At 49.4% G+C, this 14848-nt stretch overlaps 2 protein-coding genes across 2 annotated transcripts in view; both read left to right on the plus strand.

Moving 5' to 3' along the window:
* MYO3A (myosin IIIA) overlaps positions 1–2700 on the plus strand; it is a 189836-nt gene extending 187136 nt beyond the window's left edge. The window contains exon 36 of the mRNA XM_045007383.1: positions 1276–2700. Coding sequence (XP_044863318.1) covers positions 1276–1390 — 115 coding nt within the window. The 3' untranslated portion in view covers positions 1391–2700. The remainder of the gene's footprint in view (positions 1–1275) is intronic.
* A 3819-nt stretch (positions 2701–6519) lies between these two features.
* Positions 6520–14848, plus strand: part of GAD2 (glutamate decarboxylase 2) — a 55747-nt gene continuing 47418 nt past the window's right edge. The window contains exons 1-4 of the mRNA XM_045008226.1: positions 6520–7094; positions 7804–7863; positions 8070–8219; positions 9470–9703. Coding sequence (XP_044864161.1) covers positions 7019–7094; positions 7804–7863; positions 8070–8219; positions 9470–9703 — 520 coding nt within the window. The 5' untranslated portion in view covers positions 6520–7018. The remainder of the gene's footprint in view (positions 7095–7803; positions 7864–8069; positions 8220–9469; positions 9704–14848) is intronic.

Genomic DNA, 14848 nt, shown 5'->3' on the forward strand with positions numbered 1-14848 from the left:
CAGATAAGGTGGACAGACCTCCTTGCTGTACATCTTTGGATCTCAAACTTTTTGTCAAACTAAAGCAAAATCTAAAAGTTACATTTCTGTTTCAGTTAGGATTGTGTGGCTCTCTGCCAGACTTTTAGCCTGATTTTGTCAGCTGAGACACCTGGTTCTTGATGGCTTCTTTTTTTTCCCTATTGCACTGAACCACAACACATGTCCCTACAGCCTCTGCTTGATACAGACAAGCAAGGGAAAATCCTGAAGGGAAAACCTGGTTCATCAGCCTTCTTCCTACATAGATTTTTCAGGTCATTAATTGCATGTGACCTTTTGCCTCTTCACTCAAAATGCTTTTGAGATATGCACCAGTAGGCTAGGGGCCTGATTGTGCTCTCACTTAAATCAATGAGATTTTTGCCACTGAATGCAAGGCATAAAAATGCATGCTTTATTATTATGCTCTGATCTGATGTTAATCTGCAGTAACTGGAGTAACTCCCGATCTACTGTGTGTAACTGAGAGCAGGATTTACCCCCTGTTCATGGTTTATTACTTAAGTATCGACTACAGTTCAACATTCAGTGGCCACTTCAGTTGGGCTTCTTGTGTGAGTAAGGCGAGTACGATTTAGTCCTAAAGAAAGTGAACGCTTATACTAGTTTGTTGCCATTTGGGACTCTACACTGCACCCCTAAGTGTAGCTCACCAGACATTTCAGTTGTTATTTCAAAATAATATATACTTTCCAAACAATGGTTTTATGTTTAATCATAGGAATGACCTCAGTTCAGTTAGCCAGGTCTGCTGTCTAAATGGAAGACCAGCTTTCAAAAATGCAATTTGCCACCTGAAAACCATGAGCGGGGTTCTATACTGTGACTTTTGCAGTGTCCAGTCTGAAACAGTGGGACAGACCCTCAGCAGGTATAAAACAGGAGTAGCTCCATTTATGTCAATGGAGCTACCTGATTTACACCGGCTGACAATCTGATCCAACGTCTAATAGGCAAGAATTACCCCCAAAGCCTGGCCTGTTATCCTGACATTTTTACTATGTCCTTAATAATTCCTCCCTTTTTTGAAAAAACATGTTTTCTTTGAGCATTCCTCTGTTCTGCAAAAATGTATTTGCTCTGGGATGCCGGCTCTATTCTGCAGAGTGGGGAGAGGCCTGGAAAAGGCAGCTGTTTTTGCTGAGGGTGAAGGTTAAGCAGTCGTTTAGCAGTATTTGCTGAAGTAAATGTTTTGACTTTAATTTCTAAAGCACTTCTGCATTTAATCCCCAGGTCAAGGGTTGCAGAGAGCCCCCTGGACGAGAGGAAAACTGAAGATAATCCCTATGACTACAGAAAACTGCTACGGAAAACCTCTCAGCGCCGGCGCCTTATCCAGCAGTTTTAGCTGCTGCTGCCATTTGGCTTTTATTAGCATAATCTTTTTTTATGATTTTGTACCATATGCTTTTTTTTGGTATTGTTATCTCTAATATTTCAGGTTTACAGTGAATATGAATTATTGTAGTTTACAGCCCAACACTGTTTTAAAGGGACACTGTCAGGTTAAGAATTGTAAATTTAAAAAGAATCTTGCTGATGTTACTTATTAATATACTTTAGATTACTAAAATTGAAATCATTTTTAAAAACAAATGTACTTACTGTATATTGTTTTCCTTTTTACATTTCTCTCATTTTATACAAAATAGACTAGTCGGTTTCTCTTTTGTTTATAGTCATTTCCTAGTCAAGTGAGTTTTCAGGTTCCCATGCATTAGCACAATGCTAGCACACCAGCACAAAATGATTTTTTTAAAATAAATTACTTCACTGGATTTTTTTAAGAATTCCAAAGAAGAATTTCTTTTGGTTTTAAATCTACAATGCCTAAATTTTGGGCCAAATCTGCATGTGATAAGTGTCCCTTTAATACAAACGAATATAAATTTTTGTTTGGTAGTATATTATATATCAATTTATTTTCTTATTGACTTTAACTACAGTAAAGCTACTGAGGGAAGGTGTTTAAAGGACAGTATAGGATGTATATTCTTTACCTTGGAAATGTTTATATACAGGGAAATAAATCTTGTTTGCTTTGTTCTCCTTTTTAAATTTGCATTGGACTTTTAGGACTCTTAATCTCAGAGAAACTGAGAAGTGGCTAGGAAAATGTGGATTGGTCTATTGCTGCCTAAAATACAAAAACCATTCTTAATTCCACCAGAAGTGTATTGGGTACAAAGTAGCCGCCACTTTATTCAAAATTTCATCCAAATTCCTATTTTTAAAGAAATTATTTTAGAGAAAGGATGTAGATAACTGGAACATTCACATTTGTGATTGACAGTGATTAACAGCTGCATGTTCCGAGCTGCCAGGCAAGAATGGCAGATTTTACCAGGCCAATATTCTGAGCAGTGTAAGAGATGAATCCTGCTCCCTTACTCAGGCCAGGTGTCCTATTGCAGTGATTACTGGTGGGAGTAAAACCAGCGGGGTAGAGCTCTGCACAAACTATCTTTAGACACTTCTGGCACTCTAATTTTGCTCTCTTTCCATAGACATGTAATTGGTGCTTCGTATTTTTACAGTAGTTAAAAGATTAAAAGCCATGTTTAAATTGCTGCAGTGTACAATGTGCTAGAAAACATCGGGTTTGATTTTTAAAGTCCTCTTAAAATTGCTCTCCCCATTATTACAATGGCAAAATAAATAAACAACAATACAAAAGTCAGGGTCAGGCTTGGCTGCATTTGAATTACTCCTAGCAGAGGTGCACTGAGACAGGAGGAGAGGAGAGAAGAGCAGTCACTTTACATTGAAACTCAGTTTGGTATTTCCTCCACATTGCCTTACATGGGGGCATCAGCTGGAAATTGGGAGGGATCAAAGTAGATCTGTTATTTCACAGAAAGAAACCACAGGGCTGATAGTCTTTCTTTTCCCGTCAGGCTATTCTCTAAACTGATGAAGGCATTTCAGTGAGACCAATGCCTAGAATGTTATTAGTTAGCACCGCTGCATGGATTAATACCTGGGTCTACCAAAAGGGGAGTGGGTGCAAGTCAAGATGCAGTAAGACCCTCCATTGAACTGAGCATTAGGTGAGTGAGGCCTATCAACAAAGGGGTAGCCTTAGCTTCTAGCCCTGGCACCGTCTCCATCCTGCTCGCCCTCCAGTTCTCTCTAAGATTTGCTCTGTGGATGGAAAAATCATGATGTTGGGCAGAGCAGACTAAACACAATTTCACCCTACCTCTCCCCTGTCCAGAGTCTCCTACATACGGGGGGGTTGCTTAAACTAGCTACCATGCTGGCAGGATTAAAAGGCCGGGCCTGAGATGTATCTGCAGAACAGAGCGCGGGTCGGCCTCTTCCCAAGAAGATTCTAGAGAACACTTCAGGAAATAACTAGGGTGCATGTCTGTGTTGATTGCCCACACAGAGAACAGCTGGTGGCTGTCAATTTCACGCCTGCAATGCCATGCGAGGTGCTAGTGTGACAAGAGGGGCAGGGAAAAGAAGGCCTGTGACAGAGACTTTCCATAGGACGCTCCTAAAGATGGACTTTTACTGCCCAAGTGCCTGTACCTAGAAAGAGATGAGGAAAGAAGGAGATGCCCGAAAAGCTGCCATAGGGCGGATCATCTGTAGGCTGTGAGCTCTGCGCTGTCTCAGAGGTAGCTGTTTGCCACAGTCCTTATCCTGGGCAGTCAACACTAAGGCGCAAAGTTATGATAACCGCGTAGAGTTACAGAAGTGTTGGGTTGTGCGGGACAGAGGTTTTATTGTGCTGGGTCCTTGGCATGGTCTGTTAGAGCCCATCTCTAACCACTCAGTGCAGGCACAGGCTGGCTCCCTGCGTAAGGTTGCCAACTTTCTATGCACATAAAACCGAACACCCTTGCTCTGCCCCCCACTCTGCCCCTCCTCTGAGGCCCTGCCCCTTCTCTGAGGCCCCACCCCCACTCACTACATCTCCCCTCCCTGTCACTCGTTTTCACTGAGCTGGCTCAGGGGGTTGGTGTTGGGAGGGGGTGAGGGCTCCAGCTGGGGGTGCAGCCTTGGGGGGGGGCAGAAATTAGGAGTTCAGGGTGCGAGAGGGGGCTCTGGCCTGAGGCGGGGGTTGGGGTGTGGAAGGGAGAATGGGCTCTGGACTGAGTATGTGGGTTCTGGGGTGAGGCCAGAAAAGAGGAGATCAGGATGTGGGAGAGGGCTCCAGGCTGAGGCAGTGGGTTGGGATACGGGAGGGGGTAATGAGGGTTTGGAGGGCAGGAGGGGGATAAGGGCTGGGGCAGGGAGTTGGGGCATGGGGGGGTCAGGGGTGCAGGCTCCAGGTGATGCTTACCTCAGGCAGCTTCTGTAAGCAGTGTCATTTCCCCCCTCTGACTCTTAAGCAGAGGCACAGCCAGGCGACTCTGCGCACTGCCCCATCTGCAGGCACCATCCCCACAGTTCCTGGCCAATGGGTGCTGTGGAGCTGGCACTTGGAGCCCCCTGGCTGCCCTTAGGTGTAGGAGCCGGAGGGAGGACATGATGCTGCTTCCGTGAACCCCATGGGGCAGGGGCGAGGGAGGAGCTAAGTGGCCACCTCTGGAGATTGGGCCGCACGCTGCGCTGCACAGGGCCGAGAGCCGCTCGAGCCCTGTCTCCCAGCACAGCGAGATGACCAGGGCAGCCCTGCCCTGCCAGGATGGTTGCAGCGATTTCAGCAGCACCCGCAATTGCTCCTTCCGGGGCTGCTCCAGCACTTCCCCAGGGAGCCTGCCTTCAGCAGCAGCTCTAGCCATTTCGCCACCCCAAACATGGCGGCACGCCGCAGGGGGCGCTCTGCCAGTTGCTGATCCTGCGGCACCCGTGGACCTCCAGCAGACGTGCCTGTGGATGCTCCACCGAAGCCGCGGGACCAGCGGACCCTCCGCAGGCACGCCTGCAGGAGGCCCACCAGAGCCGCCTGCCGCCCTCCCGGCGACCAGCAGAGCACCCCCCACAGCATGTTGCCCCAAGCATGCGCTTGGCGTGCTGGGGCCGCCCCTGCCTGCCTTAGCACCCCCAACCGGACTTCGAACTGCCCAGTCAGCACCTTCACCAGGGCCCCTTTTCAACTGCCGTTCTGGTGGAAAACCAGACATCTGGCAAGCCCAGGTCACCAGTGGCGCACAGGAGACCACTCAGCGTCCGGGCTGGTTGGAGCGATTTCAGCAGCACCCGCGATTGCTCCTTGCGGGGCCGCTCCAGCACTTCCCCGGCGGGGCTGAGGGACGGTGATCCCCAGCACGGCCTGAGGGTTGCTCTGCTCCACCCCAGCCGAGGCGGGTGAAGGCAACGCGCCCTGGCTTGCGCTCCCTCTTACCCCGCGGGTGCGGGACGAGCCGCGGGACGCCGGGGCGGGCTGGTTCGCGTGTGGCTTTTAGCCAGGCGGAGCCTGAGCCAAAGGCCCTTGCAGCCAAGTCCCACAGTGAACGTCTGGCTTCACTCCCGCCGTGCTGAGCCGCAGGGCAGGGACGTGTGGGGCCCCCTCCTCCCGCCCCACGCCTCGCGGGGAGCTGCCAGGCCCCACTCCTGGGACTCGGGCGGCTCCAGTCTCGGCGTCCCCTGCAGGCCTGCGAGGGCCGGAGGGCGTGGGGGATGCAGGCCTGGAGCTCGGCTCCCGCTACGTGCTGCTGCCCTTTGCTCTGGCCGGCTCCGCCGGCGGGCCCAGAGAATGGGGTGTGCGCCGAGTCTGAACCGATTTACCCTGGCGGCGGCCTCTGCGTGGAGCCGAGCAGACAGACGGGGTGTGATGAACTGGAGCGAGACCGATCCACCTTCCAGATCATTGGCTTGGCTGGCGGCTACCCAGCTGATCTGGGGGTTGTCACCAAAGGGAGATAAATAGACACATCGGTCTGCAACCCGATGGCGTTTCTGGGCTAACAGAGCCGCTGATTAACAATCCCGCAGCCCGTGTCTCCGGCTATCGCCTCGCTGTGTGGCAGGCGCAGAAAAGGCTCACGTTGTAGCCGCTCTCCGGAGCCACACACAAAGGGCCGTGCATGTCCAGCTGCGTTTCCGTGACACTGGGGGCACGGGGCTGGGCCCCGCGTAAAGGAATGAACTGAATCAGGGAGGCCTAGAAATAGCCCGAGGTTGGGTCTCTGTGTTTTGGGGCACATCCCCTCGGTGGCGGTGGAGGCCAGGCTGCGAGATCAGACCCGTGCCACGGACGCCAAAACATCAGCTCGCTCAGTCCCCTGCCCTCCGGCCTGGAATGAAATGTGATCCCCGTCAGGCCAGGGCCCCCCGAGAGCCGGACATGCGTGGGATCGCCAGCCCGGGGACTCCCCCAATCCGTTCCTCTGTGCTGCTCAGCTTGCCCCTGTGCCAGTCTCTAGCCTTCAAGTGCCTCCCTCGAGCTGCCGGGTCTTCCTCCCCAGTCCCCCCTGAAGCTACCTGGGCACAGCTCGCGTGGGGCGCGCCCGGCTCCCGGAGCCAGCGGGGCTGTGCTAAGGACCTGGCAGGCGTCCCAGCAAGCCCAGCCTCCCCCGTCCCCGGGCCGGCCCCGCAGCTGAGCTCTGCACAGAGCCAGCGCGTGGCCAAGAGCAGCTCCCAGGCAGCAGCGGCAGCAGCAGCAGCCCACAGCTCCAGGGGAGTCGTGACTCCGCGCACCGCCCTTCCCCCGCCCCAGGGCACCCGGGCGGGCCGAGGGCTCCAGCCGGATAAAAGCGGAGCCACGGTGACCCCCGTTTGGCCGAGAGACGCGCGGGGCTGGAGAGGGAGCGGATCGGCACCATGGAGAGCGCCTAGCGTCCCCGCCCCACTCCCTGTCCCACTCCCCGCGGCCAGCCCCGTCTCCCCGGCCCGCAGCCCGGCTGCTTCCAGCCTCCCTCTCCCCGGAGCCCCCAGGGAGCGGCAGGGCGCCGCTGCCTCTCTTGGCGCCGGCGCACGCTGCCTGGCGCTTGCACACGGGGACACTCCGGCGCTGGGACTCTCCCTCCCACACAGCTTCTCGCAGCTCGCCGGCTCCTAGGCACTGCTGGCAGCTCCGCAGATGGCAACGCCAGGCTCCGGCTTTTGGTCCTTCGGCTCCGAGGAGGGCTCGGGGGACGCGGAGAACCCCGGCACAGGTAGGAGCGCGGAGCAGCGCTGGCTCCTCCACCAGCCGCAGGAAAGTTCCCAGCCCCGGTCCGGGATGGGCTCCCAGCGCTACCTGCGCCCCGCATCCCATTCCCTGCCTGCAGCCAAGCGGGCTGGAGACCGGCTGGCCGGTTCATCGCGGTCCGTTCTGACCAGCAACCGAGCGCACACTTGGATGCGGATGAGGCAACGAATAATCACCTAGAGATACTCCAGACACCACCCAGGGCAGCGCTGGCAAAGAGAAACGCAGCCGTCCCAGCTCGCCTCGGACTTCGCAAGGGACCTGGGACCCAGAGCTGGGTTGCAGGGCAGCTTCATTGTAAAGCCTTGGCTCCAGCTAGAGCTGGACCGAGGTGCCGCAGGATTCTCCAGGGCAGGAAGGAGCGACGCCAACATAAACCTGAGTCTACTCCAGGGGGCTTTTACCTGGCTGGGGGGGTCTCTTTGGGGCGGGAGAGGAAGGCGAGAGGGAGGGGAAGGGTTGTGCTGCCTTGGGGGATGTTAAGGAAGTTGTGTTCTGTGTTACCCGGAATGTGTTTGCTCTTCGAGTTCTGAAAGTTAGACAGGAGGGACAGTCCCCCCCAGGCATCCAGCCTGGAGCAAGACCAGGACACCTGAGCCACGCCGTTTCCGAGGTGACGCTACAGAAGGTATGGTACAGCCCGGATCATTTACACAGCCCTTTTTCTCTTCCAGCAAAAGCGTGGTGCCAGGCTGCCCAAAAGTTTACGGGAGGAATTGGAACCAAACTCTGCGGTAAGCGAGGGAAACCAGTGGTAGCAAATTGCATGAAAATGGGCAATAAACAAAAAGAATTCGCAGCCACCTGAGGGACCTTGGAGGGATTCAAAGTCCTTTTGTGCTGGCAGAGAGGGGTAGCGGATCGCGGCGGGGACTGCAGTCCAGTCCTTGTGTTTTTAAGAGCTGATGTATTTAGGTTGCGTCTTTTTTGCCATTGTTAGCTTTGCTGTATGGGGATGGAGAAAAGCCCATGGAAACTGGGGCGAAGGAGGACCTGGGCTCAGCGGAGAAGACAGCGGCCTGTACCTGCAACAACAAGCCCTGTAGCTGCCAGAAAGCGGATATTAATTATGCATTTTTACACTCAACAGGTAACGGTACCGCGTGTGTGCTTAAAAGTAGGCATGGAAAGCCATTCCTCCGACTTCTCAGCTGCTGGGCTTTCTCAGCCCACCCTAACCCTAGGGGCAGATCTCTCATACACACAAGGGGGGAGACCCACAGACGAGCTAAATGATAGAAATTGTCAGGACTATTCTAGCACAGCATGACTGCACGAAGGAAGGTTTGGGACGGGGCTATATGGACAGCACAGAAATTGGGATTATCTATATAGATATGTGTCCGTGTAAACGCAATATTGCTCAATATTGCTCCGCAATCGGGCCTGTCTGGGCTTGCTGTGCAATGGCTCTGCCGTTAAAGCCGAGGGGGTGTACACTCAGAAGAAGGGTTTCCCTGTGGGATAGGCTAGATGACAAACTTTTCTAAAACACCAGTAAAATATTCGGACTGGCTTGGCCTCTAAGCTGCGCTGCCCGAGGAAGACTGACGGCAGCTTTTGCTGAGAAACACGAAGCCAGCCGGGCTCACGATTTTTAATTCCAGACATTCCTGCCATATTAATGAACGAACAGCTCAGTCTTTCTGCTCCAGTAGATACCCCAGACCCCAAGGGGGATGTGCTGGTGAGAAATGGTCCCATTCGAACCACCAGCTCCGCAGGGTTCCCTTCTCCTGGCCCGTGGGGTCAATGGACAGCAAGCAGCCTTGATAATCTCCTACATATTTAACCGCTAAAGGGCTACAAAGATACAGTCACAAGAAATAGGGGTTTCCTGCACAATTCGGTTTAAATAAAGATACAAATATAAATAAATAAACATGAATAAATCAGAGCATAACGTATTGTTTCACGGAAAGGCATTCAAGCATCACTAAGGTATTGCAACCCTCCCATTTAACCAAACACAAAGAAGCTATTTTATTGTGATGCTCTTCTGGGTCTTCCACTTGTGTCATTTACAGTACAGGTATTTACCTATTTTTCCCTGAAACTCTTTTCGTTCTTTCTTTTTTCCAATGTTTTTAAAATCGGGCATAAAATGCATTTTCCCACACACATTTCTAGTTAACAATGAATTTAGAGCTTGACCTATCTCCTAGAAAAACATATTTTTGAAATAAGGTCTCCTCGGGTTGCTTAACATATTAAAAACCCGCTCCTCCGTTCATTGAAGCCAATAGAAAAGCCCCAAAGTCAGTGAGGGCGAGATTGTGTCAAAAATCTGTACATTAAACAATAAACTGGAGCTGACATTTCATGTAATTCCCTCCTCAGATCTTCTGCCGGCGTGCAATGGGGAAATAACAACTCTGTCTTTCCTTCAAGATGTTATGGATATTTTGCTTCAGTATGTGGTGAAAAGTTTTGATAGATCAACAAAGGTTATTGATTTCCATTACCCAAATGAGCTTCTTCAGGAATATAATTGGGAACTGGCAGATCAACCACAGACCTTGGAAGAAATTTTGTTGAACTGCAGAACAACTCTAAAATATGCAATCAAAACAGGTAACAGGCATGCTGAGATTCTAGTATGTGTGATTTTTTTTACTATGTTTTAACATGTCACTAGCTATGTTTTAACATGTCACTTGCTGAAAGTCCGGTGAAGCGGGGATAGAATATTACCCTGGGTGGCTTCAAGCAGTTATTGTAATTTGTAAATACATAACAGTAGATGAAAGAAAGAAAACTATTTCTTGGCGCTTTTAATATTTTCCTACGTGAAATGTATAGTGTTACAGTGTAAATACAACAATATACATTCTTCCTGATTGAAATGAATTGTCCCTGTCAATGGTGGAACCTGTATATATCAATCGCTACGAAAATAGCATTCTCCCACCCCTGTGGCTCTTTTCGCACTTAATTTTTACATCGAGCACATTTTGGGCCCCCATCTTCCATTCTTTACGCTCTTCCATCCTAACCCGCTAATGGGGACCAAATTCCGCGCTCGGTTACAGCGGTATGAATTCGGAGCTAAACAAATGTAAACCCGAATTTACACCGACGTAGCAGAATCCACTCCCTGCAGTCCCCCCAATGAGTGCTCAGTTCACAAGGAATGCAGGATAGGGCCCCTGAAGCAGAGCTCTTCTAAGAAGAAAGTGTTACCGTTGACTGGTGGGGTGGGGAGAAAAGAAGCAATTAATTAATTTGTCAACTAAAATTGCCATAAGAACCACACTAATGGAAGTTCTGAGCAGACAGCTGTGTGTTGAAGCGATGTTATTTATACAAAAGGCCACCAACTCTCCTGTGTGCCAAGCGGATCGAGAGCTGGTGCTTCGGCTTTGCGTCACATAGCCCTGGCTTTGACTTCCACATCTCCACACAGTCTAAAAAGGCTGGGTGTAGAGAATGAACAATCCCGTTTTCCCGGAGAACGCGATCTGGCTGCCCACTCCTGGGCTCCGTGTAAAAATAGGAGAATCTGGCGCAATGGAACGCAGAAAACATGTTTTTTCCCACTGGATTCTAAGCATGAAAAATAGGAGCTTGTTTAATGGCTATTTTTATTATTGTCATGACAAAAAAATATTCCAGTTAGTTCTGATCTGTCCAGAGACAGCACCATTTGTCCCTGCTCATGTCGTTATCTCCACGTAGGCAACCTGACACATGAAAATGATATTCTCAGTGATGCTAAACAGAATTCAGCAAATTCTAGTGTGGACCCAGCTAATTAAATTCCCACGGAATAAACAGAAAACAGAGGCTGCCTTTAGCCTTTCTTATACTGTTATTTAAAAGAACCATTTGTAGAGAAAACAAGGGTTCGAGAAGCTCCCACTAGCATTTGAATTGCTGGGGAAATATTTTTTAAATAATATAAATCCTTTCAAAATGTGGGTCCAAAAAGCTGAAGGAGACGATAATGTGATGTGCCTATCGGCTGTGCAGACTGCGGGAAACACGGCTGGTAGCCTTTTAACAAATCGGATGGAGTGGAATAGACCCGATCCTGATCCACTGGAGTCTTTGGCAAAACTCCCAGTGACTTCAAAGGGACAGGGTCGGTCCGGTGTTTTTACTGTTTGATTCTGATGTTACCAAAGCTTCCCAAAAATATCCGGGCAACATACATAGGAAATCATTGATGGAACTCCTGGTCTGGAGTCGCAATATGGCATATAGGAAACCACTATTTAACTGGTTTAGATCAAACACTTGAACACGATTCAGATAGGATTTGTTAGGCTCGCTCTACTAGTATACAGGTGCAATTTGCATTACGCTTCAGTGCATATCGACGCAATAAAATTACTGTGAAGTGTACATATACAATTCCTTCAAAATAATGTTACTCTTTCCGTTGTGCCATAGAAATGCGGGGAAATTTCCCCATTTGTAGTTAAAATATACAGAAGAATTATACTTAAAATTACATTTTTAAAAGTTCAAATGACTGCAATGACCATTTAAAAAATTTATATTATTTGTTTATTTATTTTAAATAAAGCTGTTTGCTAGGGCTTCTTTTAGTTTCACCCAGCAAGTGGTCAAGCTAGTGCCCTGGTTGTAGAAGAAAACGGGACCAAGAGAATGCAACTCCAGACACCCTTTGAGTGTGATTGTATTCCCCTGATATGATTCATTGGCTCAGGGCTATCCATGTCAGTATCGCTAATCGGGAGTGTAGTACTCTCTGGGTTCTTCCAAAATGTCAGGCATGGCAAAGCAGCGGCAAGAAACTGGCAGTCGGATTTCGTTTGCACGTTTCACGTATTATTACCTGGATTATTACCTGTCTCGTTTGAATAGTAATGCTATTTAGCCTCGTAAAACAATTGTCATTTCGCTGCTATTAGGCGGCTTCTTGTTACCTCAAGGAGCCATTTCATACGAATCTCAGGCTGGCACTCCGTTTACACCAAAGCCCTTTCCCCCGTGTGATGGACGGAAATCGTTGCAGTTGCAGGTGAAAGGGTCGCTGTGCCATAACTACAGGATGTAAGTAACGAGTCTGACCGCAATATGCGGTGTTAGGCAAATACACAAGGCACGGCAGGGTTGGAAACACTGTAACTTTCTGGAGCTTTTTGTCACGACTATTGTGGCAACGGTCCAGCACTACAGCTAAACATCGCCCGTATGCAGCGCCACACGCAATAGACAAAGGCACCGGGCATCCGCCCAGAATTGCGAGAAAACGCCTGTGTCAAACAGACGGGGGGAGTCCGACCAAAGAACGTGATTTGCTCCGTTCAGGTTTTCGGGGGAGTGTCTAGATGAGGGCAAGTCAGTTAGCCTGAGGCTCCGTTCACCCTCCGAACGGGATCCCGAGACGTCTGCCCAGCAGCCCCTTGCTGAGCCTCGGAGCTCATCTGCTCAGCTAGAGAGACCATTTTCTGCAGCAGGAACGCCTGCCTGCCTCCCTCCAGCCCCGCACTTCCCGTGTGCTAGCTCAATAGAGGGGTTAAGGCTGTTTCTCTAACCAGAGGAGCCGGGTATTTTAGCAGCAGCCGCCGCCGCTTAGTAGAGTGGGTTCTGAGCTGCTGGGTGAATTTAGAATCTGATCCTCGAGAAATCACCCTGAAGCAGCCTTGGGATCTTTAGCTAAGCAGAGTAGATGTGCTTGTGCATGTGCTTGCTAAGCGCTCAGAGGAAACAATTGGTAATAACAGCAGAGTCCTGTGGCACCTTATAGACTAACAGACCTATTGGAGCATGAGCTTTCCTGGGGGAAAGCTTGGTAATAAACAATTTAATTGATTAATTGAGCCTCCTATTCTGCAGCCAGATCCGGTTTCCCAGGCTTTATTCCTGAAGACTATCGTCTCAAGCTGTTTACTCTATCGGTTGATTATCAATATTAAAAATTCACTGTGTAGTGCTTAATTGCGATTGGTTAGACATGTCACATGGTATTTTCCCCTGCTTCTTGACTGGATAAGTGCGTCGGTACAGGTGCGTCTGATCCAAATTCTTATGTTTGTTCAATTAAAATTCAGCTTCTGGGAATACTGGTGTATGTAGCGTTGCAATTCAATTTCCAGAGTTTGCTGGAGTTTTAAAAGTAATGGAGATTCCAGACAGTGAGCAGACTAAGAACTAGTGTTTGTCCGGCATTGCTTTTGGTCGGTGCTATTTGCTAGTTAGCAGGTAGTAAATACAAAAGGTTCATGAAGGTAGCCAGAGCAGGTTGATTTACAAAGCGGAATGACTACCAATGGCTCTGTGTGTGTGTCTGTATTAGAGGGCAACAGAAGACTGTAAATAAATAACAGAGAATGCAAAGGGTGAAAGTGCTGCCAGCTGGGGCTATCAGTGCTCTGGGGTTATATTGCTTGCTCTGACTCTGGCTCATGTGTTACCATGGGCACATCACTTACATCAGTTTGTCCATCTGTAAGATGAGGATAGTACTGGGGCTTCCCGATTTCACAGGTCTGCTTTGCAGCTTGATTAGTGTCTTTATCGTGCATTGAGCTCCTTGGGTGACAGAGAAATATGTCCAAATTATCTATTTTTAAGTTAATAAATCCAGCAGACAGTGGTATTCCCCTGTTTCCCCTTGAACCCACCCCAGATTCGGATTACTTACAGTCCCCTCTTTCAGTTAGTTGCAAAACAATATTGATAGCCATGCATTGAGGTAGGAGAGCACTATTCTACTGCTTTTTACTAATGCCTCCAGCAAGATCTGCTTATATGGTCAAGGTTTAAATGACACTAGAATTTATTTCGGCCATCCAATAGGGTGAAAGAACTGTACAGTCTCTCTAGGATCTTAAGCAGTCCCAATAATGGAGAAATACAAGCATCTATGATTAGAGTCAGATTATCTCCTCTCCTGTTATAAGTGGAGAGCAGGGCCCAAATTTTGCTGAAGCGATGGCAAGTGAAAGCATCATTCTCCCTGCTTCCTTTGCTCCGAGGATATCCCTGTGAGAAGGCTGTATATATGTAGGACTCTGTGGTTTCGAAGGCAGTGTGGGTGAGCCAGCACCAGGTAGAGCTGGGGAAGAACCTGTCTCTGCAGTATCACCCCCCTGGAAACGTGTGGGAATTTCCCCAGGTCCCCCAATAAGGCTAGCCCTGTCAGTACAGCTTACAGAACATCCTGTTCCACACTATCCAACATTGACAAAGGCAGGGGTTGTTTGGCCCAGCTGTGGATGAGGAAAATGTTGAGCACATGGTTCCTCAGGGAGCTGTGCTGTTATGGTAGACTGGAGGTAGGGATTTGCAGGAGACACTGGGCTCTAAAGAAATGCACCAGAACTCTGTTTTCCCCCAGGATTTTGCCATAGACTCCCAGCGGGACCTCCAGGAGTTTTCCCAGACTTTCTGTCAGTTTTCCTGAGGGAGGAGATGATTTGACCCTTAATTGTTGAAAGCTACCAGAGAATATCACATCTTTGGTGAGGCTGGAATTCCCTTGCTGGCGGAGAGCTTGAGCAAGGTCCTCCCACATGGCTGAATATCTGTGGAATCTTTGTGTGGCTGGAGCAGTATAGCCATGCAAGCCATAGTGGGAAGTTCCGAAGCCCCCTAAGCATTAGTGGAATAAGCTCTGTGCCAGCTTCAAAGATAGAGGGAAGCATTGGTGATTGACCAGAGAAAGGGGTCAAGGATCTGTGCTTATGTTGTACCAGTGGTCAGCAATCCTTGCATAGAAGGTGTGGGCTGCTATGTCCCTGGATT

The sequence above is a fragment of the Mauremys mutica genome, chromosome 2 (genome assembly GCF_020497125.1).
Source record: "Mauremys mutica isolate MM-2020 ecotype Southern chromosome 2, ASM2049712v1, whole genome shotgun sequence".
Classification (NCBI taxonomy): domain Eukaryota; kingdom Metazoa; phylum Chordata; order Testudines; family Geoemydidae; genus Mauremys; species Mauremys mutica.